This window comes from Alosa pseudoharengus, unplaced genomic scaffold (assembly GCF_046254945.1).
Source record: "Alosa pseudoharengus isolate Yale_2024_CS ecotype anadromous, Long Island Sound unplaced genomic scaffold, YU_APseudo_1.1 YU_APseudo_1.1_scf_7, whole genome shotgun sequence".
In the NCBI taxonomy this organism is placed as follows: domain Eukaryota; kingdom Metazoa; phylum Chordata; class Actinopteri; order Clupeiformes; family Clupeidae; genus Alosa; species Alosa pseudoharengus.
The window spans coordinates 34,795,369-34,820,942 of NW_027468859.1; the positions used below are offsets into that span (position 1 = coordinate 34,795,369).

The 25,574-nt window shown below is 42.9% G+C and overlaps 1 protein-coding gene across 2 annotated transcripts; it reads right to left on the reverse strand.

Moving 5' to 3' along the window:
• Positions 1-436: 436 nt before the first annotated feature.
• On the reverse strand, positions 437-25,386 carry LOC143109460 (sorting nexin-14-like). 2 transcript variants are annotated; one of them, XM_076272202.1, is made up of 30 exons: positions 25,042-25,386; positions 24,240-24,389; positions 23,996-24,116; positions 23,830-23,906; positions 23,647-23,725; positions 23,514-23,557; positions 23,341-23,428; positions 23,012-23,096; positions 22,734-22,893; positions 22,448-22,523; positions 22,279-22,323; positions 22,090-22,170; positions 21,585-21,699; positions 20,212-20,367; positions 18,813-18,937; positions 18,112-18,170; positions 17,593-17,619; positions 15,973-16,105; positions 14,526-14,712; positions 11,106-11,189; positions 10,901-11,001; positions 10,661-10,772; positions 10,101-10,141; positions 8,464-8,583; positions 6,628-6,751; positions 5,534-5,698; positions 4,779-4,874; positions 1,812-1,903; positions 1,346-1,402; positions 437-649 (listed from the first exon to the last, which is right to left on the reverse strand). In XM_076272202.1, exons 2-30 carry the CDS (start codon positions 24,374-24,376, stop codon positions 611-613), a joined length of 2,826 nt encoding a protein of 941 aa, XP_076128317.1. In that variant the 5' UTR covers positions 24,377-24,389; positions 25,042-25,386; the 3' UTR covers positions 437-610. The 2 variants fall into 2 exon arrangements, with proteins under 2 accessions (XP_076128317.1, XP_076128318.1); XM_076272203.1 differs by lacking the exon at positions 17,593-17,619 and having other exon boundaries at positions 25,042-25,384.
• Between the last annotated feature and the right edge of the window lie 188 nt (positions 25,387-25,574).

The following is a 25,574-nucleotide window of genomic DNA, read 5'->3' on the forward strand; positions in this document are numbered from 1 at the left end:
TGACGTATCAAACTAACTGCATTTCAACTCACTGATTTGGGGTGATTGCTCTGTCGTAATTATGTCTGGCCGTTGTCAGCTTTAGCGTCTGTGTAAATTAGAAAAAGCTCTTTGCTATGATGTCAGTGCAGCTTAGGACTGGTTTGTTTAATGATCCACTCACTCTTTTTAAAAGTGAAAACTACAGCTTTTCCTGCTAACATTAACAAATATCAATAATGATTTTCCTAAGTACTAACTGCCTTTTAAGTATAAGTATACTGGTCGGGGCTCGAACCGGCAACCCTCCGGTTACAAGTCCAGAGTGCTAACCAGTGGGCCACGGCTGCCCAAAGTCTTACGAATTCTCTCTTTCACATAAAACCTGCTGAACAGACTCAAGTACCACTGTGGAATCAGTGGCTGCCTATGCAATCATGTGGACAGCACACTACAGTTTAATAAATATATTCTCTTTATTTTGTATCGATTCATATATTTATATTTCAACATTATTGTTTGTACAATGGAATGCTTTCAAGCTTGCGTGGTCCTTTTGAGCGTGTTCGGTTCTCCGGTTCTCCTCTGTTCCCCAGAGGACAGGACAATGGCCTGGGTTCCAGAAAAGGCCTTAGACCTTTGGACTAGTGCTGGGGTTCTCCTTTTGTGTCTGTGGATGAGACATTGCTTGTGTGAATGTATGAATGTGCAAATGGTGAATGAAACAGTTCACGCCAAATAAAGTCAGCAAAATATACCTTCAGTGTATACTACTCTTTGACTTTTCAATAGTTATACTGCACACCATCAGCACCTGGAGCAAGAAGAGCTGTGCACAGGGATTTTGACCTTTGGTGAATGAAACACTCTGGACTCAAAGGGCTCCACGGGAAACAACAAGGACATTACATATGCAATGATTTTCCTTCCTGCCTACATGTTTACCATGAGTTAAATAACATCTGCTGCTTCTGCCTAGGAGTGATATCTGCAGTAACATGTTTGTGCAAGAAAAGGTAGGTCATAGCACAGTCATGGTAGCAGTGGCCCTGCCTGTGACAATATCTTGAGGTGCATTTCAATTGCTTCCAGTAATCCAGAAAACCAGACTTTCTAACCTGCAACTAGCATAACAAGAAATATGGCCTTTTATATCCGTTCTCATAGAATCTGCCACAATGGCCTCTGATTGCCTGCCTCGTAAAACCACCCACTGTTTGCCAGTGGCTTACAGACAGATACCCTGCCCTCCGCCCCTCAGACGGTGGAGGCATACAAGGTTGACGGCTCTGCAGAGCCTCCACAGCCATGATAGCCCTGCTGCTTTGTCTTGATGAATGATGTTTGTTTGGGTACAGGGATTTACCTTCCTCAGTTCTGGGAACAGTTCCTGCACGGCAATATCCAGCAGTGCGTAGGTCATCTGGAATCGGCACACACAATGCAGATGGGAAAAAGAGACATGAGGTGGAGAGACATGACCCATATCCAGGAGCTCGAGGAAAAAAATGAACAAATTGGGTTTCGACGTGCCTATATGCCACGCACTTTCTGGAAGGCTTTTCTGCCAGCACAAACATTTCTGATGGACCGTGACCTGTGATGAAGTGGCTATTGTTTTAGCATACATGTTTACACGGACCCGGTTGGGTGTTATTACCTAGTGAATGAGCATGTTAAAATGCTGAAAGATTTATGCGTATGTTTAAGTTGAATAAACCGTTGCACAGTTGGGCATAAACAGGAGATGCCGTTGCTGGCACGCCACCAGAAATAAATGTCCTGGCTGAAACAGCCTTCCGTGGCATATAGTCCACTCCCAATGCTCTAACCTGCTTGTTAAGAAGGGGCTGCTGCATCATTTCGAACAGGAGACAGATGCCATCATACCGGGCTTCCTCGCCGATACACTTGACCACCACATCTAAAATCACATAGAGCTGAGCTGTCAAGATGAGAACAACTATCACAACTTTATTTTGAATTGCCACACAGCTTGGGGCAATCCACGTCAAAACAATGATGGCAGTTTGGTCTGTCGTTAAGGAAAAGACTGTGTAGTAAGGACCATTTTAAGGACAGAAATGAGTGTGTCACTTAACATACAGCCAGGGATTGTTGTCTACAATGAACTCCATGGAGTCATGGCCATTTTAGGACATCGGAATGAATTTTATTGTTTTCTACAATCCACAGACTGAGTCATAGTTGATCTTCCCTCCTCTACCTCTCTCCTCTCCACTTCCCTCCTCTACCTCCCTCTCTTCCCTCCTCTACCTCTCTCCTCTCCACTTCCCTCTCTTCCCTCCTCTACCTCCCTCTCTTCCCTCCTCTACCTCCCTCCTCTCCACTTCCCTCTCTTCCCTCCTCTACCTCCCTCTTCCCTCCTCTACCTCTCTCCTCTCCACTTCCCTCCTCTACCTCCCTCTCTTCCCTCCTCTCCACTTCCCTCTCTTCCCTCCTCTACCTCCCTCTTCCCTCCTCTACCTCTCTCCTCTCCACTTCCCTCTCTTCCCTCCTCTACCTCCCTCTTCCCTCCTCTACCTCCCTCCTCTCCACTTCCCTTGCTTCTCTCCTCTACCTCCCTCCTCTCCACTTCCCTCTCTACCTCCCTCTTCCCTCCTCTACCTCTCTCCTCTCCACTTCCCTCTCTTCCCTCCTCTACCTCCCTCTCTTCCCTCCTCTCCACTTCCCTCCTCTACCTCCCTCTGTTCCCTCCTCTACCTCCCTCCTCTCCACTTCCCTTGCTTCTCTCCTCTACCTCCCTCCTCTCCACTTCCCTCTCTACCTCCCTCTCTTCCCTCCTCTACCTCCCTCCTCTCCACTTCCCTCTCTACCTCCCTCTCTTCCCTCCTCTACCTCCCTCTCTTCCCTCCTCTACCTCCCTCTCTTCCCTCCTCTACCTCCCTCTCTTCCCTCCTCTCCACTTCCCTCCTCTACCTCCCTCTGTTCCCTCCTCTACCTCCCTCCTCTCCACTTCCCTTGCTTCTCTCCTCTACCTCCCTCCTCTCCACTTCCCTCTCTACCTCCCTCTCTTCCCTCCTCTACCTCCCTCCTCTCCACTTCCCTCTCTACCTCCCTCTCTTCCCTCCTCTACCTCCCTCTCTTCCCTCCTCTACCTCCCTCCTCTCCACTTCCCTCCTCTACCTCCCTCTCTTCCCTCCTATACTTCCCTCTCTTCCCTCCTCTTCACCTCCCTGTTCCCTCCTCATTCTACCACCTTCTCCTCCTGCTACACTTTGATTAGTACGTATAATGTAGGCCCTCCTATTCTGTAGTACTAGTACTGACAGATGAAGTGGTAAGGCACTGTATTGCACTGCAGCTTAAATTATCTATTGCTCTAAGTCGCTTTGGATAAAAGTGTCTGCCAAATTAATAAATGCATGTATGTTCATGTAAGAAGTTGACATCAGATAGACAAACTGACCCTATTATTTTGCAAGGCAAATGCAATGAGTATACCGGCTGATATTATTATTCATTTGAAACTATGATCAACACCAAACCAAGCATTGCCAGTTTTTTACAGACATAACTCCCTGGCTTGTATGTGTCTGTATTGAACTGGAACTGGAGAGATTTCGTATTTGCATGATGGAGAATTATTTATTCGTAGTGGTCAGAAAAGTTAATATTTTACCCGCCTGTCACTAAAGGGAAATAAATACCTTCAGGAAAGAGCATGAAGCATCCTGTTAGTCTGGTCAGGATTTATTTCCCTGGACTGACCAGAGGACAATACAATACCCCTCACCTTTTGCCCCTTGTGTCTAATCTTTGACCAACAGTGAAGAGATAGCCACAGACACATCCTCGATGAGAAAACAAACATTTATGCAGATTCTTGTTGGTTACATTAAAAATAGATGTTCGAGTGCTTTGAGCAGGATCACCAACATCAACATTGCGCCCACTACAAGACAAGGTTCAAACAACAGAACACAGTATCCACAGCATCAGTTCTTCCTTCACTCTGCTATCAAAACATGTCACTTGCAGCGTTTGGTCTTGCAAGTTGCATCCAACTCCCCTGAGAGTGCACGTCTATTCTCTGCAGCTTATCAGGGTGGAGGCTATCTGCAACCAATATCAGCGATGTTTCCTCAGCTATTTCACAACGATAAGTGTTCTTTATCACCTGGAAGCAAGCCCGAAACTACCCTGCCCACAAAATTTGAGTTTATATGCCTGGTCAAGGTGTGTTCGGGCGGGCTTCATACGAGGATGGACAGATGAACAACAGTGATGTAGTCATCCACGTCGCCTGAGCGCCCTTGAGTTGCAAGGAGAAGCCACTGGAGAAGCTAGATGTTTAGATTGTATTTCAACTGTAGGCCTACCATACATAAAGATGCAACATGAATGTCATAAGCTGCAGTTCTTTTTAATTACTGTAATATCCTACATACCTCTGTATTGTATGTAGGATAATTATTATGTGTGTTGCAGTGTTTTTTTTTTCTGGTAGTGAAATAACTAGGTTGTATTTTCGAAAACAATATGGAATGCCAAGAATGTACAAAATTGTTGCAAAAGCACAACTAACTCTTGATTCAACCTATGAACTGTTGTTGTCCAATCCTGTTGTCAAAATGGCCAAATGTGTACATGAACATTATTACCATACATGGAAACATTCAACATGCTAAACCAGCAGAGTCATTTTCAGATCAGTATCAGGTCAACTACAACTGTGTGTGTGGTTGTGATAACCACACTATAGTGTTAGACTGGGTGTGAGTGAGTGTGTGTGTGAAAGTGGAGTGTAAGATCTTTTATCACACGTTAGCACTGACCTGGGATGTAATTCATCATTTCCTCAAAGGCCTGTTTGGCTCTCTTCTGTTTGTCCTCGGTGGAGCGGACTTCATTATTCTCACAGAACACAGCATCTGTTCAGACGACAGAATGCTGTGGTTAGTTGCTGAAGCAGGCCACCACCTAGTTCTCCAAGGTAATCATCAACACCAGACACTAACCCTGTAATATAACCCAAACCACAGGGGACTGGCCGTAGACAGCCGCATTTACGCGTTCGTGTGTGACTCAGTGCGTCAAGTGGAATTCTTATTTCACAACACTGCAGCCCTGAAAAGAGCACATGGCTATTTTGAGCCATAAAAAGTTCCTCCGACTGCATGTGGTCAGTACGCCACAGTGTTCTAAGAGGGAATCAGCATGACATAGCATAGTTTCCATAGCAGCACGAAGCCACATGCAAACACAAAAGCAAAACAACCTCGATGATCAACACCCTTTACAGGCAACTCTGTTTTCAATGTTAATCGCAATCATTGTGTTATCTAGTTTCCTGAATAGGCTTCATTTCCAAAGCAACCTTGGGACAAACTCAAACACACACAGACACACACACACACACACACAGGGCAATGACTGTTTTCACACACAATTGCAAGAAATACACACTCATATACACACACACACACACACTCATACGCACACACACTCATACGCACACACACACACACACACACACACACAAACACACACTCATACACACACACACACACACACACACACACACACACACCTCTTAGCATTGTGATGAGAGACACCAGACGGTGCTCCTGCAGGATCTGGTCCAGCTTAAACTGCAGGTAGTGGTCCATGTAGGCCTCCAGGGTCCTCTTGAGCAGGATGCGTCCGCCACACAGCACGTGGTGCAGCCAGTCCGGCATACGGAAAACCACTCGACCTGCGAGAGAGGCATCCGCGGAAACAGTGTGCATATGGAAAACCACTCGAGAGGCCCTTGGCCTCGCCTGTGTTGATTTCAGATGGCTTCCGTTTTAAAATTCCATATGTTATCTTAATGCAGAGGAAGTAGATTGGAAACCAAATAGAACGTTCAAGCATTGTTTTTGTTTTTATTGTTGAAAGGGTCTTGAACCTCAGACTGGAGAAGCCAAGTGAGATTCCTCGAAAAGGTCTTCCAAGTGGGATGGCACTTACAGTGTTTTATTTATTTAGCAGACACTTTTATCCAAAGCGACTTATGGGAGGCAACATCGGGCAAGTAACTGAAGCGTTCCGTTTTAGTAGCGTCTGCTGCAACAATTACCTTCTACTATGATCAATGGAACTGGCTACACCAGACGTTGTAGTGGTGCGTACGTTCCAGAAAACATAAACAGACTGGTCTTTTAAAACTATTTGAACTATTGTATTGCTTCAGTTACACGCTCGGTGGATCCTTCCTGCTACATATGCAGTACATCAATAATTAGAAGACAAACACTTTGTCTGTCCACAGCAGCCTGCGTTACAAGTGATAGTATCCCTAACCAGGGCACTGCAGACAGTAGTACACAACAAATAAGACACCTTCAAAACCCTGATTAGAGTACTGTTACAATTCAACATGTCATTGTTTTTTTTTTTAAGTATATATTTTTGGCCTTTTTATGCCTTTTAATGACAGGACAGTGAAGAATGACAGGAAGCGAGTGGGAGAGAGAGTCGGGGTGGGATCCGGAAAGGAGCACAGGGCGGGAATCGAATCCGGGTTGCCGGCGTACGGTGCAGGTGCCCCAGCCAGTCGCGCCAAGGCCGGGGCCCAACATGACATTGTTAATGGGACAAGGAAGGACAAGGAGAGGACAAGGCTCATAGGGTGGTCCTTACCCATAAACATCATGTAGTCGTACACTCCTTCCAAGGACATGACTTCCATGAAATAGTTCTGGTTGTGCTTCTTTTCAACAGTGTCTGAGAGGTTTGCGTTGTTTTTGAACAGATCAGTAATTAGCTAAAAGAAACAAAACACATTGTTCGTTTATAGTGGCAGTGCATCAAGGGTACTGTATATAATTTACACTTCAGCCTGCAAAACATCCATTTCTCATTTTCATTAAGAGATTTTAATGAGAGGAGGTTCTGTTAAAGGAGATCTCTGTTTCTCAAAGTCACTGTGTACTGTCGGTACGAAAAAAAAGGAAAACAATCGGTTCTACTTAGGCTGAGTTGCTGCAGCCAACAGCTAGAGCTACCAGGCAGCTACAGTACTACACTCTGGGGCATGTAAGCCCCCATGTTTATGCCCCCAGAGTGTAGCACTGTAGCTCAACAGTACTCGGTGACACAGAGTAACAGAGATCTATGTGAAAATCGCTGGAATTCTCCTTTAAAGTGGTGCTCTAATATGCTCATAGTTCATCCTATCTCACCCTGCAGTCCTTGTCTGGAGTGTGCAGCCTCAATACAGTAAGAATCCAGCAAAGATTATTCAGAGTGATGAAAGATATGTCTCTGAGAGGTGTGGTTCAAAATGTTTCAGAAAAAGGAAACAACTCTATTTGACCTGACCTAAGGACTGGTTTATGAGGTAGTTCACTAAAGATAACACTTTTGTATGTATTCATATCATGTTTACCAGTGCAAAACAAATCTCATTGAGATAGTCATCACATTACGCACACCCTCAATTATCCTTTTCAACCACACCTATAATTGTGAAATCAATTGAAGAAAGAAAAAAAAACACTTTGTAGGTTGTCTTACTTTTCACAGGATATTTGTAATGAAAATGTAAATTCATTCTTTTCCTGTCTTTCTTTTGTTTGTTTGTTTGTTTTTATATCTGTTGTCTTGTATGTTGACTTCTTGTTTGTTACAGTGTGTGGACCCCAGGAAAAGTATCTATTCTTTTCCTGCTTTTATATCTGTTGTTTTGTATGTTGACCTCTTGTTTGTTATATGTTGTGTGTGGACTCTCTGATGTTTTCTGCATCAGCTAATGGGGATCCAAATAAAATCCTAAATCCTAAATATTATGTATACTGTAGCATCTGAAACACCCACAGTAAACCCTGAGGTCTACATTGTTGTGGACTTTAAACTGACGCCGGGTGGTTAGAGTGGCAGTAGAAGTGTGAAGTAAGACAGTTTCCTGACAATCTGAAACCCTGAGAACTTTGACATCTGAGGCGGGAGGATAGCTACACTGTCGGTAATACCTATAAACCTATAAAACTATTAATAATCATCTGTGCCAAGCACACATCAAATTGTCTACACAATCTGATCTGCACAGCTGCAGTTTTCCTCCTTCATCGTACTTATTAACTTGGCCGATGCTTTTATTCCAACTAACTCAGTATGTTAATTATTACAAAGGTAGTTTGGGGCTAAGTGCCTTGCTCAAAGCCACAATGGTGGACACAGATGGGAATTTAAACCACCCCAACTTTTCCAGATACCTCATGCTAGCCCAGCTCCTTAGCGCTACGCTACCGCCCCGTTAATCTCTAAAGAAATAAAAGGTTTCGGTCCTGCACTTGGCCCACCGCCATGATGACTAATCGTCCCAGACCACATGGGGGAAAAATACCCTCGACTCAGAACAGCACTGATGGTGGTGGGGGTCTGTGGAATCCCAGGCTGACGGCAGACCTCAAGTCTGAGCGTGAACAAGAGAATGTGGGTGGTGTGTATGAGACAGACGTCGTGTCGTGCAGTCACCTTCTTGTCGTTCTCTGAAGTGGGGCTCAGAATGGTGAGCTCGGGCTTGCTGGGTTTGGGTTTGGGTGACTCGCACGAGTTGAAGAAGGACTGGATGAAGGGCTCCAAGTTCTGGCCTTTCTGTCGTGGTGAAGGCAGGGAGTAAGGACAGCACAGGGGATAAACAAACAGGTTATTACTAGTGCTGTAGCACTCAAAAGGTTATGACTTTTTGGAGGTCTTGTCCAAGAATATTTGGACTCTTGTCCAAGAACGGTTACAGCGCACAGCTAAGGATGGTAAACACAAATGGATTTCCTCCACTCAGGGCTGTATTTTGGGCTCCAGCGCATGGCGTAAAGCTCGTTATTCACCCGCGCAAAGCTTAATTCGGTATTTTGCACGTTTATTTTTTAAACATTGCGACCAGGGGTGTGGCAATTAACAACCTAGGGAGGGGCCTGGCGCCTTGTCTAAAAATCGCTATCATACACCACCTAAACCTGGTCAGAAGTCAATGGCGAGTTGTTCATATGCTATTTTAAGAGCGCACGTCATATTGGCAGGTGCACGCACCATCCTTATATCATTAATGAACGCACACCAGCGCACGTCCATGCAAAGCATTACAAATTGCACGATTACAATGGGAAACATAATTAGAATAAAGATATTACGAAATACTGTACATCTCATGATGAGTAGTTATTCACCATCATTTGCAAATTGGTAATGACGGTTAAAAGTGATTAGGGGTGAGGAGAGAGACATGTATGGAGCACAGCTGAAGACGCACTGTCACGAGATATAAGCAACTCCTCTGCAGGATAAATGTTTTTTTATTCAGTCATTTGTGCAATATTAGGGTAAGTGTTGCTTTTTCCAGCCTATGTTTTTGATGGTAACCCATTGTAAGTCAATGCTGAAAGTAACTGCATATAACTGTCTTCGTTGACTGACACCTTGGTGAAGTTAGTTTCACTTTGCCAATGAGTTCAAATAGACGAGTGCAAATGCGTGAAGGCTATGCTAGGTTTTAGTAATGCATGGTTTAAGAATGACTACGGTCTCGCAAGCAGCCTCCTTCAAATGTGCCGTTGAATGCCAAAATACCGATGCATTTATTTGACATATCGCGCTTTGCACCGTTAAAGGGAATGCCAGATGTCATTCTCATCGGTTTAAAATGATGTTACGCCCCAAACACACCCATATGACTGATTAATTTAGGAACACCTTGTTGCGCCATGCGCTCCACTTTTGATAACGAAACCCCTCCCAATGTGAACTGGACATCCTACTAAATTTGAATAGACTTTTGACGAGTGACAATGCACTTTAGAATGTCATGATAGGGCCCTCAATGGAAAAGCACCACTCAAAATGGCCTTATACAAACCAACAACTCTTTAAACACTCCTACAGGTCTAAATAAACTTCGCTGACTGCCACGGTGAAAGTGATAGTATGTATTGGATCTTCTCAAATAGCTCAGTGTTGACAAGGAGCGAAAATCAATCGACTGTACGTGCTTATCTGCATAGACTCAACAAAGCTGACAAGCAAAACTGCACCTATGATGTCTGACCCCTGCTTAAGGCCGCCCACTAAGTTTGTAAATGTGAGTTTAAAGTCCTCAGTTCAGTTAAGCAACTTACCTCTTTAATTAGCTTTCCTGGAACAGACTTGAAGATCTTCCCTGAAATAAATAAATATTTATTTCCTATGATGAACATTTACATATATTTTTTTCTTTTTTTGGTATACAAAACAGTTTTGCTTCTAGTGCAGTATATTGTCAATCCTTTACTATTAGATATCAGTAAGTCTTCAGAGCTGAAAAAGTTGTTCTATGGCCACAATGTTCAGCAGTTGTTTCAGCAGAATGACAAAAAAAAACAGAATGACTAAAACAGGAGACCAACATCATATTACATTAAAGCTGACGTAATACATGTGTCAATTGAATGTTCTTCTCATTGCTCAAAAGTGTTTTTCAATCTACCGCTGTTGAAAGGTGCTTGTACTTCTGGCTCTAGGTTAATGAAGTCTTACTTTAGAATGATTAAAAACATTTCTAACTAAACTAGACCTCCCAAATGCAATTATACAGTGTTCTTTGTCAATAATGGCTGAACACAAAAACAAAGACACAGTGGTGACACTTTTAAACAAGCCAATAAATGAAGAGCGTCTTGTCTAAGGTTCTGATTCATACCAAGGTTGACATCTGGGAGCATTTTGTCCAGAAACTGTGACTCCATGCTGTGTGGTGACAGGAAGTCTGCCAGCAGCTGACTGTTGCTCAGGTCTGGATGCTGAAGGAGTTTCTGTGATGGTACAGAACAGAAACGTGAGGGCAAATGTTTCAGTATCTCAATCCATCTATTATTGGGTAGACATATACTGTATTTTTTGTTTCCTGGTTACTACTTATGCTTTAACAGGGACTATGCACCTGAAGATACTCTTCAAATTCTACCCTCTTAGAGGTGAGGAATTCAACATTCTTTGGTCCTATAATCCTTTTAGAGGGGAGCTGAGCATCTGGAAAGGATCCTGGAAAAAGAAAATCAAGGTCAGAAATTCCAGTTTTTAACCTCCATTGTACCAAAGATGGACACCGTATAGAAAAGATAAACTTGATTCAATAAATAACGTACCATGGAACTCAGTGAGTTTGGACTCAAGGCTATAGAATTCAAGATATCTTCTGTAGACTACCCAGGTTTCCTTCTCATGTCCCACTAAAATCAGGGAAAAACAGTCACTAATATTTTTCCTCAATGCTCGTGAAATTTAAGCAAGCACCAACAAAAACATTCACTTTTAAGTTACCTGAGAGTTAACAATGAGACATACATGTGCATCTAAACAAATTTGAATATCGTCGAAAAGTTTTTCCCATAATTTATTCCAAAAAGTCAATCTTTCATATATTCTAGATTCATTACACATACAGTGAAATATTTCAAGCCTTTTCCTGTTTTAATCTTGATGATTAGGGCTTACAACTCATGGAAATAAAAAATCCAGTATCTCAAAATTTCAAATATACACCAACAGAACAGCCGTCACTGGGGTTATCAAGCAGACACCTTCCATCATAGGCGTTTCATTGAATTAGGCCGACGACACCTGCATAAAGCTCAACAGTGGTATCTGGTGTCCCAGACCCAACAAATACCAAATTATTTGGTCCTCTTCATTGCTGTGACCGTTTATGATCCGATCAGCAACATGTACAAAAAAAAACCTTGATGGGGGCACCAACAATTACCAGCAAATTCCTTGGTCATTCCTCTTTGTTGCTGTGGCCATTTATGATCCGATCAGCAACATAATCCTACACACCGCAAGCCCTTGTTGCAGGCCCCTATAAATACCAACCATTACCTACAAGTTCTTTAGTCATTCCTCTTTGTTGCTTTGGCCGTTTATGATCCAACAGCAACATGTCAACATACCATACAATATCATAACTTCTTCAGTCATTCCTCTTCTTACCTGTGGCTGTTTATGATCCTTTTGTAGCTGTCGTTTATAACAACAACAACAACAGCACATTACATTTATATAGCGCTTTTCTCAACACTCAAAGCGCTTCACATGGAAAATGGGAACCTCACTAACCACCACCAATGTGTAGCACCCACCTGGGTGATGCACGGCAGCCATTATGTGCCAGAACACTCACCACACACCAGCTTCAGGGGGAGAGCGAGGGAGTGAATTAGCCAATTACAGTGGGGGATGATTAGGGGGCCAGATTGAATGAGCCAGGTTGGGAATTTAGCCAGGACACCGGGGAACCCCCTACTCTTTACGATAAGTGCCATGGGATCTTTAATGACCCGGTTTAACGTCTCATCCGAAGGACGGCATCTCCTTCAGTACAATGTCCCCGTCACTGCACTGGGGCATTGCGATTGATCTTTTTGGTCAGAGGGAAGAGTGCCACCTACTGGCCACCCACCAACACCACTTCCAGCAGCAACCTAGTTTTCCAAGGAGGTCTCCCATCCAAGTACTAACCAGGCCCACACCTGCCTAGCTTCAGTAATTCAGTTAAAGGAGAATTCCGGTGTGATATTGACCTCAAGTGTATTGAAACATGATACCGAGTGTGAACTTATGTCTCATAGCCCATCTCGGCTTGTCCCCTGCACTCTAAAATCTGGCGCTAGTTAGCCGATGCTACCAACAGCTTTTTCAATGGTGGTGCTTCGGCATCGGGCTAGCCATGCAAATAAATCACTGTTTTACACCATTTACGAGGCTTCCAGTTTCTTCCAGTAGCAGCAACTGGAATCCCTGCATTTCCACTGAATTATTTTTGGAATCTGATCCCTTATCATACCTGTTCATTCTTATTCGTAGCTCGACTTATCGTGATTAAATTCAAGATGGCTGCAAACGCTAAACTTCGTGAAGATACTGTCTGTATAAATCGTCTTGTAAGTAAACTACCAGTGCTTTTTCAAAGTTCTCAATGTCTCATTTTAAATGTCAGGGCCCTCGGAAGTCTACCAATGAAGTGTGGAGATACATTGAGCCTCGTAAATGGTGTAAAACAGTGATTTATTTGCATGGCTAGCCCGATGCCGAAGCACCACCATTGAAAAAGCTGTTGGTAGCATCGGCTAACTTGCGCCAGATTTTGGAGTGCAGGGGACAAGCCGAGATGGGCTATGAGACATACGTTCACACTCTATATCATGTTTCAATACACTTTAGGTCAATATCACACCGGAATTCTCCTTTAAGACAAGGTATCCGTTGGTCTGGCTGCTTTATGATGAGCAACATACCCAAACAACATGCAAGCCTTTGATAAGGGGACCAACAACTACAATTACTACAACTACAAAACAACAAAGTCAATTCAGGCTACAACATGACCCCAATTAGTCTGTGAGCACCTCAGCCATTGGCTAGCTTTTTCAGCAGCCTCCAATAACTGTTACAACTCCTTTCAGTGACTGTTCTCGAAAACCAAAGTCTAGCAGAAGGGTTGTGGTTGACTCTGCTCCGAAGCCTCTAGCGTGTATCTCCACTGGTCTTGTGAGTGCTTGGCAGCCCCGCTCTCTTACCTCTGCTACCAGTTCTGCATACTTTGATGTCTTCTTTCAAAGGCTTCCTCAATCACGTCTTCAAAGGGAATAGTCAGCTCGATAAAGTAAACAATGTGCTCACTCTCCGAATACAACACCACATCTGAACTCAAAGCAGTTACAACAATATAATGTGCCCCATTTTCTTGCATTTCTTTTATTTGCCCTATGGCCACTTTTCTGCCCCTCACGCACAAACAAAATTCTGCAGCCCCTGTCATTTCCGGGCATAGAATTAATCTCAACTCTTGTCAACTCTTGTTCTCAAGCAAATCTGCCAGTAATTTTAAAACCTGATTATGTCTCCAGCTACAGCAACCTTGCGTCTGGCTAGTTTTTTTTTTCCCATATATACCAAAGATCCTTGATTACTAGCTTTCTTATTACTAGCTCCGCTTGAGCCCTCTCTGCCTATTGAGAGAAAGTGGAATAGAACATTATGACCAATATTCCAATATATGGTTTAATGTCCTGCATTATGTCCAATATTCCAATATGTGGTTTAATGTTCTGCATTTCTCATTAGTGGGTCACTTTGACACTAAAAGTATGATTCTACGTCTGCATCATGACTCTGTGTGATATCTGTACTGTTCTTTTAAACATGATAATGTAAGGCGCCAGAGTGGATATCACTTGTTGTTGTCTATTCTGCGTCATTTTCGTCATTGATTAAGGTAGACTGAATGTCTCCTGGCTTTGCCACAGTCACTGTATGATTATCTATTCTTTACTGTTGGGTACTTAAACCCTGGATGATTCTGTGTCAAGTCAGAGACGCATATTCTGGAGTACGCTGTGCTACGGGTGTGCCTCTCTCCTGTATACAGCCTAATAAACCTTTCATCTTCATTTGTACTTCTTCGTGACTGGATCTCATATTTCACTTTGGTATACAATATTTTTACCAACACTGCATTCCTGTCCTAAATACACTGATGAGAAGACCACTCTCCGTTGAACACTTACCTTCCTTTCGGTCGTTGCGTTCCACGTCGATGCAGAAAACTGGGATCTTCTCCCTCTTGACATCATCGTCGAAGAGGTCAACAAAGGGAATGGAGATGGCCCAGGCCGAGAGATTGCGTTGGATTCCCGGTGTACTCACCACCTCGGCTGGGGAGTCATCCTCCACAACCACTGTGGCCTCCTCCACCTGAGAGACGAACGCATACGAAATGTCTTTTTCAGCATATCAGGTAAAAGGGAATATGCTGAAATGAGTTCAAATGTGAGTTCAAATACAGGAGACTGAGCGTGTGAGAGAGTGAGAATAGTGGGCGAACACAGTGTTTTTCATATATCTCCCTATGACCCCAAATGTTTCTCATATATCTCCCTATGACCCCAAAGTCTGACATGACCGGACTTCAAAGGCTGGTCTAACAGACATACTCTTACTGTTCAAACGATTTGCCAAATACTGTCACCATCACCATTTCCACGATTACTTTGAGATTAGATTCACCACAACGGCTTTCAACCACTGGCGTAACTATAGGGAGTGCAGAGGGTACAATCGCACCCAGGCCCGGGGGAACTAAGGGCCCGTGCCGAGCGGGCATGTTTTAAGTAGACCTGAAAAAGTGACAAAGCCTATTGTTTTGTGACGTAGCTAAACACTTATCTCTCTTTCTTATCCCTCTGTATAGAACGTCAATAACATATTGAAGTGATTAGGTCACAAAAGGAAAGAAGTTGATATATATCCTAAATATCTATGGAAAGCAGGTAGAAAGTACTGAAACAAATCTACGACATGCGCGCAGTTTTGATGCTAATCACTGAAGAAAGACTTATGGTTATGGATATAATAAACATCCTGAAAACAAAAGGAGTTGCACAGTGCAGGCTGTCGGAGGGCACAGCAAAGAAATGATAAGAGTTATCAGCTTGGGCCTGGCCCCAAACCGTCACCTGCCCACCGAGAACTCTCCTGACTCTCCCGATTACCACTCCACTATTGATCAAGGCACTGAGGAGCAGGATAGCAGTGGAGGATTCTCCTGTTACTGTATCAGCAAGTGAAAAGGACCTCAGCATGCTACTGATGTGACTAGCTAGGCTCACAGGTTGGTGGAGAATGCTTCATCATTGCCAGAGTTGAGCACAGATCATGCATGCGTGTTTTAGGCATAGTGTAGGTCCTACTCTCTGACTGAAAATTCCAATTGAATAATATGAACTTGTTCACTGACTGCAATTTCCTTTGGGAAAACCTCTGTTGGGCTGAAAACGTGGGAATAAAGCCAGGTAAAAAAACAGTGTGGGGTCAGTGGTAGCGTAGTGGTTAAAGAGCTTTGCTAGTATGCAGTAGCCACTTCACTAGCACGGCGGTCATAATACTAAGGCATAAAACTAAGGGAGGAGCATGTATTGAAGACCACAGTGTTTAATAATGACAGTTGGATCGCACCTGGTCATCCATGCCTTCGACCATGGCATAGTTGGGAGGCATGGCTCCCTCTAAGGTAGTGCTTCTGAAGACTCCTTTGATTTTGCTGCCGATGCGGCCGATTCCAAAGGATTCCCCACGTTTGGAGGTGTTCCTGTACACAAACACAAACATGTGCAGACAGACAAGACACACATGGGAGAAAAAAAGTTATCAACAGTTATCTTGATTCATTTGACAATTACATTTTTTGTGGTCCCGGTTGTTTTTTATTTTTTTTATTTTGTGCACTGAATAAGAGAAGAGGCCTCTCTAGGAGTTTTAATTCCTAAACAACAGCGCTCACTAAAGGAGGGAATGAGTATGCACTGCTGGCTGGCTGAGAAAAAAACATGACGGCCAACACGGCAATGGAAAGGGTGAATCACTCCCGTCCTACAAACACAGATAAACAAAGAGACACAGACACACCCAAAACACACACACACACACACACACACAGCTGTAAAGAGGAGAGGAGATATGTACAACCAGAGCGGACATTTTTACATTTGCAAACACAGGACTATGGTCCGTGGTTTGTGCCGAGCAAACACACACAGGCGCACACACACACACACACACACACACACACACACACACACACACACACACACACACACCAATGTGCAGGTTGGCACCTTGTATGGCAGCCTACACCATCGGTGTGTGAGTGTGTGTGAATGGGTGAATGTGACATTGTAAAGCGCTTTGAGTGCTCGGAGGAGTGGAAAAGCAGTCCATTTACACACACACACAGACATAAACACACGCAGCCAAACCACTAGACTTACTTCAGCGGGGGTACTGAGAGAGGACAGGAAACCCGAGGGGATTGCTCAAGGGGGGGGGGGGGGTTTAGGGGGAGGGACTTGCGGTGCAGGAGCCAGCAGCAGGCAAGCATTGGGTGACCTGCACCCCCTCGTGACGGGCTTTTGTAGGCCTGGCTCTAAGGCTATGTATGGCATGCGGACGTTGTGGACTTATGGGGGGGGGGGGGGGGCAAAAGGGGCAAATCCAGCCGTAAGGCAGCAGAGGATTATGGGAAAGACACAACTGGGAGAGAGGGGTGGCGCAGGATGAATGAAAGCAGCATGAAAGGTGGCGCACCATGGACACACATATCCTCTGTGACTGCATGTTACCAAAACAGCACAAAGCTTCTGGTCTGGCAGAGCCATTGGCACTGACTGACCTCTGCTGACCAAGTTTATCTTTCAAGTGCACACTATATGCATGTATCCCCAGTAATATTACTGGGGACTTCATCCATGCATGCAAAAGATCCTTCATCAGATGGAAAGCATACTGTTAAATGGCACTCTTCTAAAAATGGAGTCAATGCTTGAAAATCTATTAGCAAGAGTGGTTAACTCAGTTCAAAATGGAAAGGTGGCTTCAAGGCAGAGGGCAATACACAAACTGAATCTACACGAAGCAAGCTTAAACACCTTAAGTCTTGGTTTCGTAAGCCTATTCATGAAACATTCTCTCTCTCTTTTTTTTTGGTCTCTACGGCATTCGAGCATCCTCTACGTGAGCATGCAGTGGGAGATCAGCAGCTGCATCGTCAGCAGACGTCAGTGCCATGCTTGAACTTACCTGAAGTCATCGAAATTCATGCTATTCCTGAAATCACAGGCACATCAAGGAGTTACAGTCTTTTCCACAGACAATCCTAGCTGTATTTGGGGTCTGTTTCTTGGATTTAGTGACATTGTCATGGGGGAGAACTCAGGTGTCTGCTAGACAACTTTTACACGGCACAGAGCGTCTTCACAGGGGAGACGGGAAAGGCTCGAGGGGAGGAGGCAGAATGTGCAAACAGTGATATGGAACAGAAAGAAGAAGAAAAAAAAAAGGACTGAATTTTGACAACACAGGAAGATGGATTGGGGTTAAAGCTGACAGAGCACTCATGAGAGTACGTGTCTGTATGCAAGCTGGAACTGTGTTTATGTACTCTTGACATGTCTCTGGCATGGGGCGAGCATGAAGGATTCAGTGAGGGAGAGAAGCATGTTGATACGGAGGACTGTAGATACAAGAGAGAGAGAGAGAGAGAAAAAGAGAGAGAGAGAGGGATAGAGAGTTTCACATAGAAGTGTGGAGAACACACACCTGCTCAGCCTGGTGCTTCTGGTAGGAGACTCAGCCCCACACAGCAAATGTCTGAAGTACTGTAGAGACAGAGAGGGAGGCACTCAATATGAAATCATAATCACAGAGAGCACAGTTTACGTCTGCTTGTTCTCAAGATGACTAAAGTCTTTCATATGTCACAGCCTGGAGATAGATGAGCTTGTTATGGTTATGGTTTGCTGTTCGTTTTATTCTCCATTTCACATGAAAAAGTTAAGGAGGTCTACAAGCTGACTCATGCTTGACTACACTGTGCAATGACATACTTGGCATGTAGTGGCATCTACAAAGTTGGAAGCTTAAATGTAAACTTCCCTTAATATTTATGGGAACCATTACATGTTTGCCAGTCACACCAGCATTATAAAACTCTGTCCTGAAAAATACTCATTTTCTACAGGAGGCTCTAGTTCCAGGAAATGATTAAAAAAGTCACACGAAATCGCATGTCTTACATAAAGAAAGGAATTTGAGATGCTTAATCCCAACTGAACTCTGAACATCAATATCTCATTTACAAAGACGACCAGGTTGAGCCCCATTTTTAAAGAGACACTTGATCCAATATCTGTGTCTTCTTCATTATGATTGATTACATTCTGTATTATGTGATGTTTTTATCGTGTAGCATCTTCCCATTCTTCTGAAAGCATGTGTGAACTGTTTTTTTGAATCCTCACCACATCACTGTGACAGAACATGGGGGTGAAAACGTTCTCCAGGAGGGACAGGACGTGCTCGTACGCCTCAAACAGACAAGGCATGGTCTGCAGCTTCACCACCCCTTGGCATGGACCCATTGCAACTGTAGAGGGAGAGAGGGACAGTATAGACAAACAGAATAGACAAAACAGAATAGACAGAAAGAAGAGAGAGAGAGACAGAGAGAGAGACAGAGAGAGATGTTAGATAAGGTCAATAGACACTAATAAACAGTCTTAAAGTATGAACTTTAACTTGATTACTGAAGCTGGGTAATTTCTACTAGATAATTACATCTGCATCTGACTCAAAAGGTATAGGATCAAATAGTGTATGCTCTACTGTTAACACCAGAACTGCCAAGAATTTAAAAACTAGTAGAACAACCAAGATGGTCATCTACCAAACTCAAACTGAAGGTTTGGACGGCTACATAGTGAAATCTGATTGACCACTTCACCAGGTGCTCACTGTCCATAGAGCAGGGGTTTCCAAACTTTTTAGCCCGCAACCCCTAAAATAACGGTGACAAGGACTTGCGACCCCCGCTATCCCCGGAGGTGGTAGAAGTATACAAACGCTGCGTGCAACAGCGCACGTGCACTAATAGGCCTATCGAAGCACAAGCATATTACTACAAAAGAACATAACAGCCTACTAACCATAATTTTATCTACAATTTAACAACCATAGTATAATTTATTCAATAATTTTATTTGAAATGTAACTACTATTTTTATCTTTTGTTACAATTATATCTAATAGTCTTTTTAAAAATATATATATATTTCTGAAAATTCTCTCGCAACCACCCCTTGAGAGAGCTTTAGCACATCGTTCAAGCACATGCCTGAAATTGTGTGGGAAAATGTTCAGCTTGCTGACTGCTCAACCAATGAAAACATAGGAAGTTTGTGAGGCTGTAACAAGCACGTCTTGTGTGCGAATGTTGCTCTCAGTGGCCTGACTTCTGCAGGAAGTTAAAAATGAGGAAATGATCGTTACACAATGAATGCGATACTGTTCCTCCATTTACAGCTTGTTTGGTCAACAGCTTGTTTGGCCTTCCATAAGCAAACTGCAGAAATATTTCCTCCCTAAGTGAATTAGACATTCCAACTCTGGACAAAATGTTGTCCAATTCCCAACAGGCCCACTTCATAACGTTTACGTTGTAAATCCATATAACAGGTTCATCTAACAGGTTTTTGCCATCCAATCACAACATCCTCTTTCATTCATATGCTCAAGCCAATTTGTTTTAAGCACCTTAGTTTCACTGTCCTACAATTTCAGAGGCATCACATGTAAAATTCAGGCATTTCAAAATAAAGTCATTGGCAATCTCATCAATGCAGCAGCAGCCACTTTACTTACTATTGCGGATTTCCTCGACAATGAAAGGGTCAAAGCGGATCTTGTCAATGCTCTCATCCAGACAGTACGTTTCGTAGATGTTTTTCACCTCTCCATGCAAGCGTTCCATCTCTGCGTCGTTCAGGTCAGGACACAGGATTTTATCGTTGAACTCCTCTGGAATGTGAAAGATGTCAGAACTGATCAAAAAGCTACTTAAGACGGCGTTTGCAGAGAAACTTGCTACCAGGACTGAATGAGATGTGTGCGCAATAATCATCCATGTGTAAGCTTTATGGGAAATCCACATGTAAGCTTTATGGGAAAAGGGTCAAAGTCATTAAGCAAAAACATACAGATTGTATTCCGACAACCTGAGTTTATGTAAGTAGTGGTGATGGATAAAGGATCATGCCATTATGATGGGCAGACTGAGCTGACACAAGCAACAGAGCTCAGCAACTGAGTGCAGGTGTCCCACCCATTTTCACTGACATTTCAAAACCTTCCCATGACTTGCTCAAAGACCATGAATGACATTTCCATGACCTTGCCACAGGTTGGGGACAATTATGAAATGTGACTTAAAAGAGATTGGATAAAATGTGTTTTCTCAGTTTTCCCCCCCACCATTCTACATCTATGAAGAAAGCAATTGAATTCTGTGACATGTATGCCATTTCATACCTACGTCCCTAGTACGACTGAATTAAATGTCATGACTTTTCCAAAACTTTAACTGAAATACATGATTTGTTCAGGCCTGGAAAATGGGATTTTACAATTCCATGACTATTCCAGGTTTTCCATGACCGTTGGAATCCTGTGAGTGCCAACGAGAAAAAAAGATGTGCCAGTGTGATCAGGAGAGACTTGTTAAACAAGCTCTAAAATGATGATGATAATGCTCAACTTCTGGCAGAAACAAGAAAATCCAACAAAAGCTGCTTCTTTTGACTACTCTTATTGTAAATCAAGTCAAGCATCTTCCTATTGCAGCGCTGCATAACCTGACTAAACAGTGAAACTAACTAGGATCTCTGTCTGTTAAAGCACACGAGACTTCTCCCCATGATGATGTAAAATAACACCACATACTGAGACAGAACAGCCTCAAAACAACAAAATCATGTGTAGCTTTAAATCATCATTGACAAATGGATTCCAGTTCATGTCGAATAATTTAAAATGGTATCGAAAACATGCACTCATATGCTAAAAACTGATATCTAGATCCTCTTTGGATGGCAAACCATTTGTTTTTCTGAAGTGTAACACTCCACTCCAGCTGATATGATATTATGAAATATGACAGACCAAACCGCAGTGGCTCTGAGCGCGAACCACAAGAGATCCTAATTTTTCGGACTGCACGAGTGTGGCTGCTGACTCACCGACGGCAAGGCAGAACTGGAGCACGTGCACAGCGCCCTCTGCCTTCAGGAAGCACATGAAGCGGAACAGCAGGTCCTGCTGCTCACGGATCTGCTTCAGCTCCAGCTTCAACACCTGTACACAGGAAGACAGGCCCCAGAGTCAGAGGATTAGTCAAAGGTCAGGGGTCACTTTGCAGTCAGTCACATTGGCTAGAAGAACCAACCATATACCTGTGAATGTTTAACACAAACGGTTTAAATCTTAACAAAAGACTACCATAGAGAGCTTTGTGACAACGTATCATTTGCAAAATATATTATAGTCAACATTATATAAACTCCAAACAGGGGAAACTTCAAAGTAATTTACTGTTACATATCACATGTGAACACCACATCACATGTGAACATGTGAAGTCATAGCTATGTAGAAACTGCTACTGCATATAAGTGCTAGGGTCAGCTTAAACACAAAACAACAATGTCTGAGAAATGGGCAGCAAAATGAAATGAAAGCCTTTACTGATGGTTTCTTGTCACGGGGATCAGCATACTTCTGGAGGAAGGGCACCAAGGGAGATGGAGGTTCTAATGCCTCTTCAGGCTGTGAGTATCAGAAGACAAACTCAGTGTCAATCGCAATAGTAGGAGTGAAACATGCTTTTGATGCCTACAGCTAGCTAAATTAATATTATGTTTATTTTTTACTTACGGGAGTATCATCAATAAAGATGAGCACCATGTGATTCAGAGTATCCTGCATGGAAGACATTGTGAAAGGGCCATCAAAACCAAGAATCGCTCCATGTCATAACACAGTTACAAATGTCACTTTGAACACAAAGCTGACACAAACAGGGAGTCTAGTTCAAATCACTCACGGGGTCGGCCATGAAATCCATTGTTGGGAGGACAACTGATCCGGTCATTACTTCCCGAAGTAGGTATGCAAGAGATCTGTTCCAACAGAAAAAGAGATGAAGAAGATGCTTGTGAATTCTGCAGGTTTCTGAACATTTATAATAACTATAACCTTTATTCTAAAAGACTCATGTACAAGCTTGTGGTGAGAAAGTATACATCAATATGGAAATATATATTCCACAGAGGCACATAGACTAGTCTAAGATGTCCTGGGTGTTTCCTGAGCACTGTGTAGAACAGTACCTGCACTCTGGTGCCTTTGGTGGGATGACGTAAGGGAACAGCATCTCTGTGAGTTTGCGGAGATAAAGCAGCTCCTCCTTGCGGCTGCGTAATGCTATGTGCAAATCTGGGCCATACTCATCCAAGGCTGCCTGCTGCAAGTGCTCAGGACTTCGGGATACTGTTCCACACACACACACACACACATACACACACACAGTTAGCAAATTAGGCAAAACTAAAATTTTCTGCAACAGTTCCATCCGGAAAATCGATAAACTGTTTGATGTAAATAATACCTTTGTTCCAGGCTTTTGCCACAATTTCAACATGCTTCATGGCTGCTTTCAGCATTTTGTCTGTGAGAAGTGAGGGGAAGTCCACCTACATTGAACCAGTGATTAAACATTATATAAATCAGCAAATAATTACCATGAGGGCATATAATTGCACAGGTTCTTGTATTAGAAGCAATAAAGCATAATGAAGCTATACTGACAGTGTCCATGATCCTAACATATCTCACAAAATTGAAAAATAGAATGCGGATATTTAACAGCCAATACTAAAGTTATGACTTCTTCGTAATACAAGTTAGTGCATCAAATGACAGCTTGTACAATTTTACCTTTTGCGCTCGTCTCACAATCACAGCACCAAAAAACCGAAGCATCATCCTTAACTCATCGACACAGGCCTCATCATCTGTAATATCCCTGAGACAAAGAAACAACACATTGCACTGCCAATTGGGAAGTCTCCACTGCCCAACCACAAATCCTAATTTAATACGCCTATTACCTGTACCAGGGATACACAAAGTTCTCCAAAATCAACTCCAAAACCTGGAATATATAAGAAGTGATTACATTTAGTATTGGGTTTTTTTATGGATAATATCCATGCATGGACTACCAAAAAGATTGTTAGCTACCTCTGATATGGAGGTATCCACTTTCGAGTGCACCTTCAAGTCCAACCATGGTTGATAGTTTTCCAGGAGAAGAGTTGGCCTTCAAGACAAAAGACAACGTATTATTGTTAATCTATGTATGACCACACACTGCAAAAGTACCCAAATTAAAAGAACTACATATGCATGGTGGTCTAAGTATACCTGTGGCGATTACACTTCCTTTTTCCACAAACGGCACAGCTATGACCAGATGGAAATAATTCCTGCTGTTCATTTTGCTGGAAAAGCATCATTCACAATAATCACACATTAAGACTGCCCACAAATTGTATAGCTGTATGTTGATGCTGTCAAAATGCATGCTTACTTTGCTCTTTGGTTTTAAATGGAAGAGAATGCTTGGCAGGAGGTATTCCGGACTGATAGAACAATAGAATGTGATCACCCCAGCCAGGAATGACCAGAATACCATAAGGATATGCAAATACCTTTATAGAGAAATTACAGAGCAATGGTTATATAGCATGACACCAATACTGTAAGACTCCTCAATAATGTGTGAAGCAACTATTAAATCCTTACTGAGATAACATTAGATATTCAGGCCTTACCTATTCAAAATGATGGTTGACAGGAACATAAACATAAGAAGGAAACATATGACTGGGTATTGGCGGACCACCTCCCTCCAAATCTCAATCCTCAACCATTGTCGTACGTTTTGTATATATTCTTTCACACCAGCCATCTCGGTCTGTTGCCTGAGGAGCACAAAGTGTATTAAATTAAAATGCATTTCAGGCCCCAGCAGTTGCGCGACTGGCTGGGGCACCTGCACCGTACGCCGGCGACCCGGGTTCGATTCCCGCCCCGTGGTCCTTTCCGGATCCCACCCCGGCTCTCTCTCCCACTCGCTTCCTGTCGATCTTCACTGTCCTCTCTGATTAAAGGCATAAAAAGCCCAAAAAATATACTTAAAAAAAAAAAAAAAAAAAAAAAAAAAAAAAAAAAAAAATGCATTTCAACAATTCTGTTAACGCTACTCACTTTGAGTGGGTATGTTGGTATGAGTTGTGTTGTTGTACAAGTCAAGCCATTTCATCATAAATGCTTAAGTATCTGTCTAAAATAATCCATCTAATCAAAGTCAGACAGCTGATAAATACGAGGAGGCGCCACAAATCCTTGTTTGTAATATAAGGAAGCTAGTTAGCTATCAAGCTACTAACGATAAGCCACTTAACTCCTGTGCTTCTCTTGAAGTTGAGGGCTTGATCAAACAAGTGTTACTGGGTCGGGTGCTGCCATTTCATCATAATGCACACATATAGACACTCACATATGCTGTTGAAAACAAACGAAGCATTATGTTTAGGCACCCTGTTCACTAGCTCGTTGGTAGTTCCTACTTACCTCTAGAAAAGTTGCGCCGATACCACAACCTTCTAAGCAAAGATGATGGGATTTTAGAAACACGTCATCAAAGAATTTGATGTAACGTTAAAGAAACTTCCAACAGTGTTGACATTGCAAGACCCTGTCTAAACGACCGATGAATACATAAGTGAAAACAGGTGAGGCTTTTGCAATTTTACTGTTTAACAGTGCCAGACTTCTTCTGTTGACTCTATTTTCCTCTGACAAACCAGCGAGCGAATGGTTTGTTTACGACACCAACATTCCTAACAGGGATAGGCTGAAAAAGTGGACTGAATAGTGTCACATGATAAGCGAATTGTCACTTCCTGTGGAATGAGAAAGATTGAATTATTCATTAATATGAAAGTCTTTGCTGACTATTAATTCCAACGCCATGTGAGAAATAGTATGGGAAATATACGTCAACTCTATGCGGCATTCAAATAATTTATATTCACTCTAGAAATTAATTCTGCAATTAATTATTTTGTATCCTGCATATAACTTCTAACGTTATGGTGCCCATT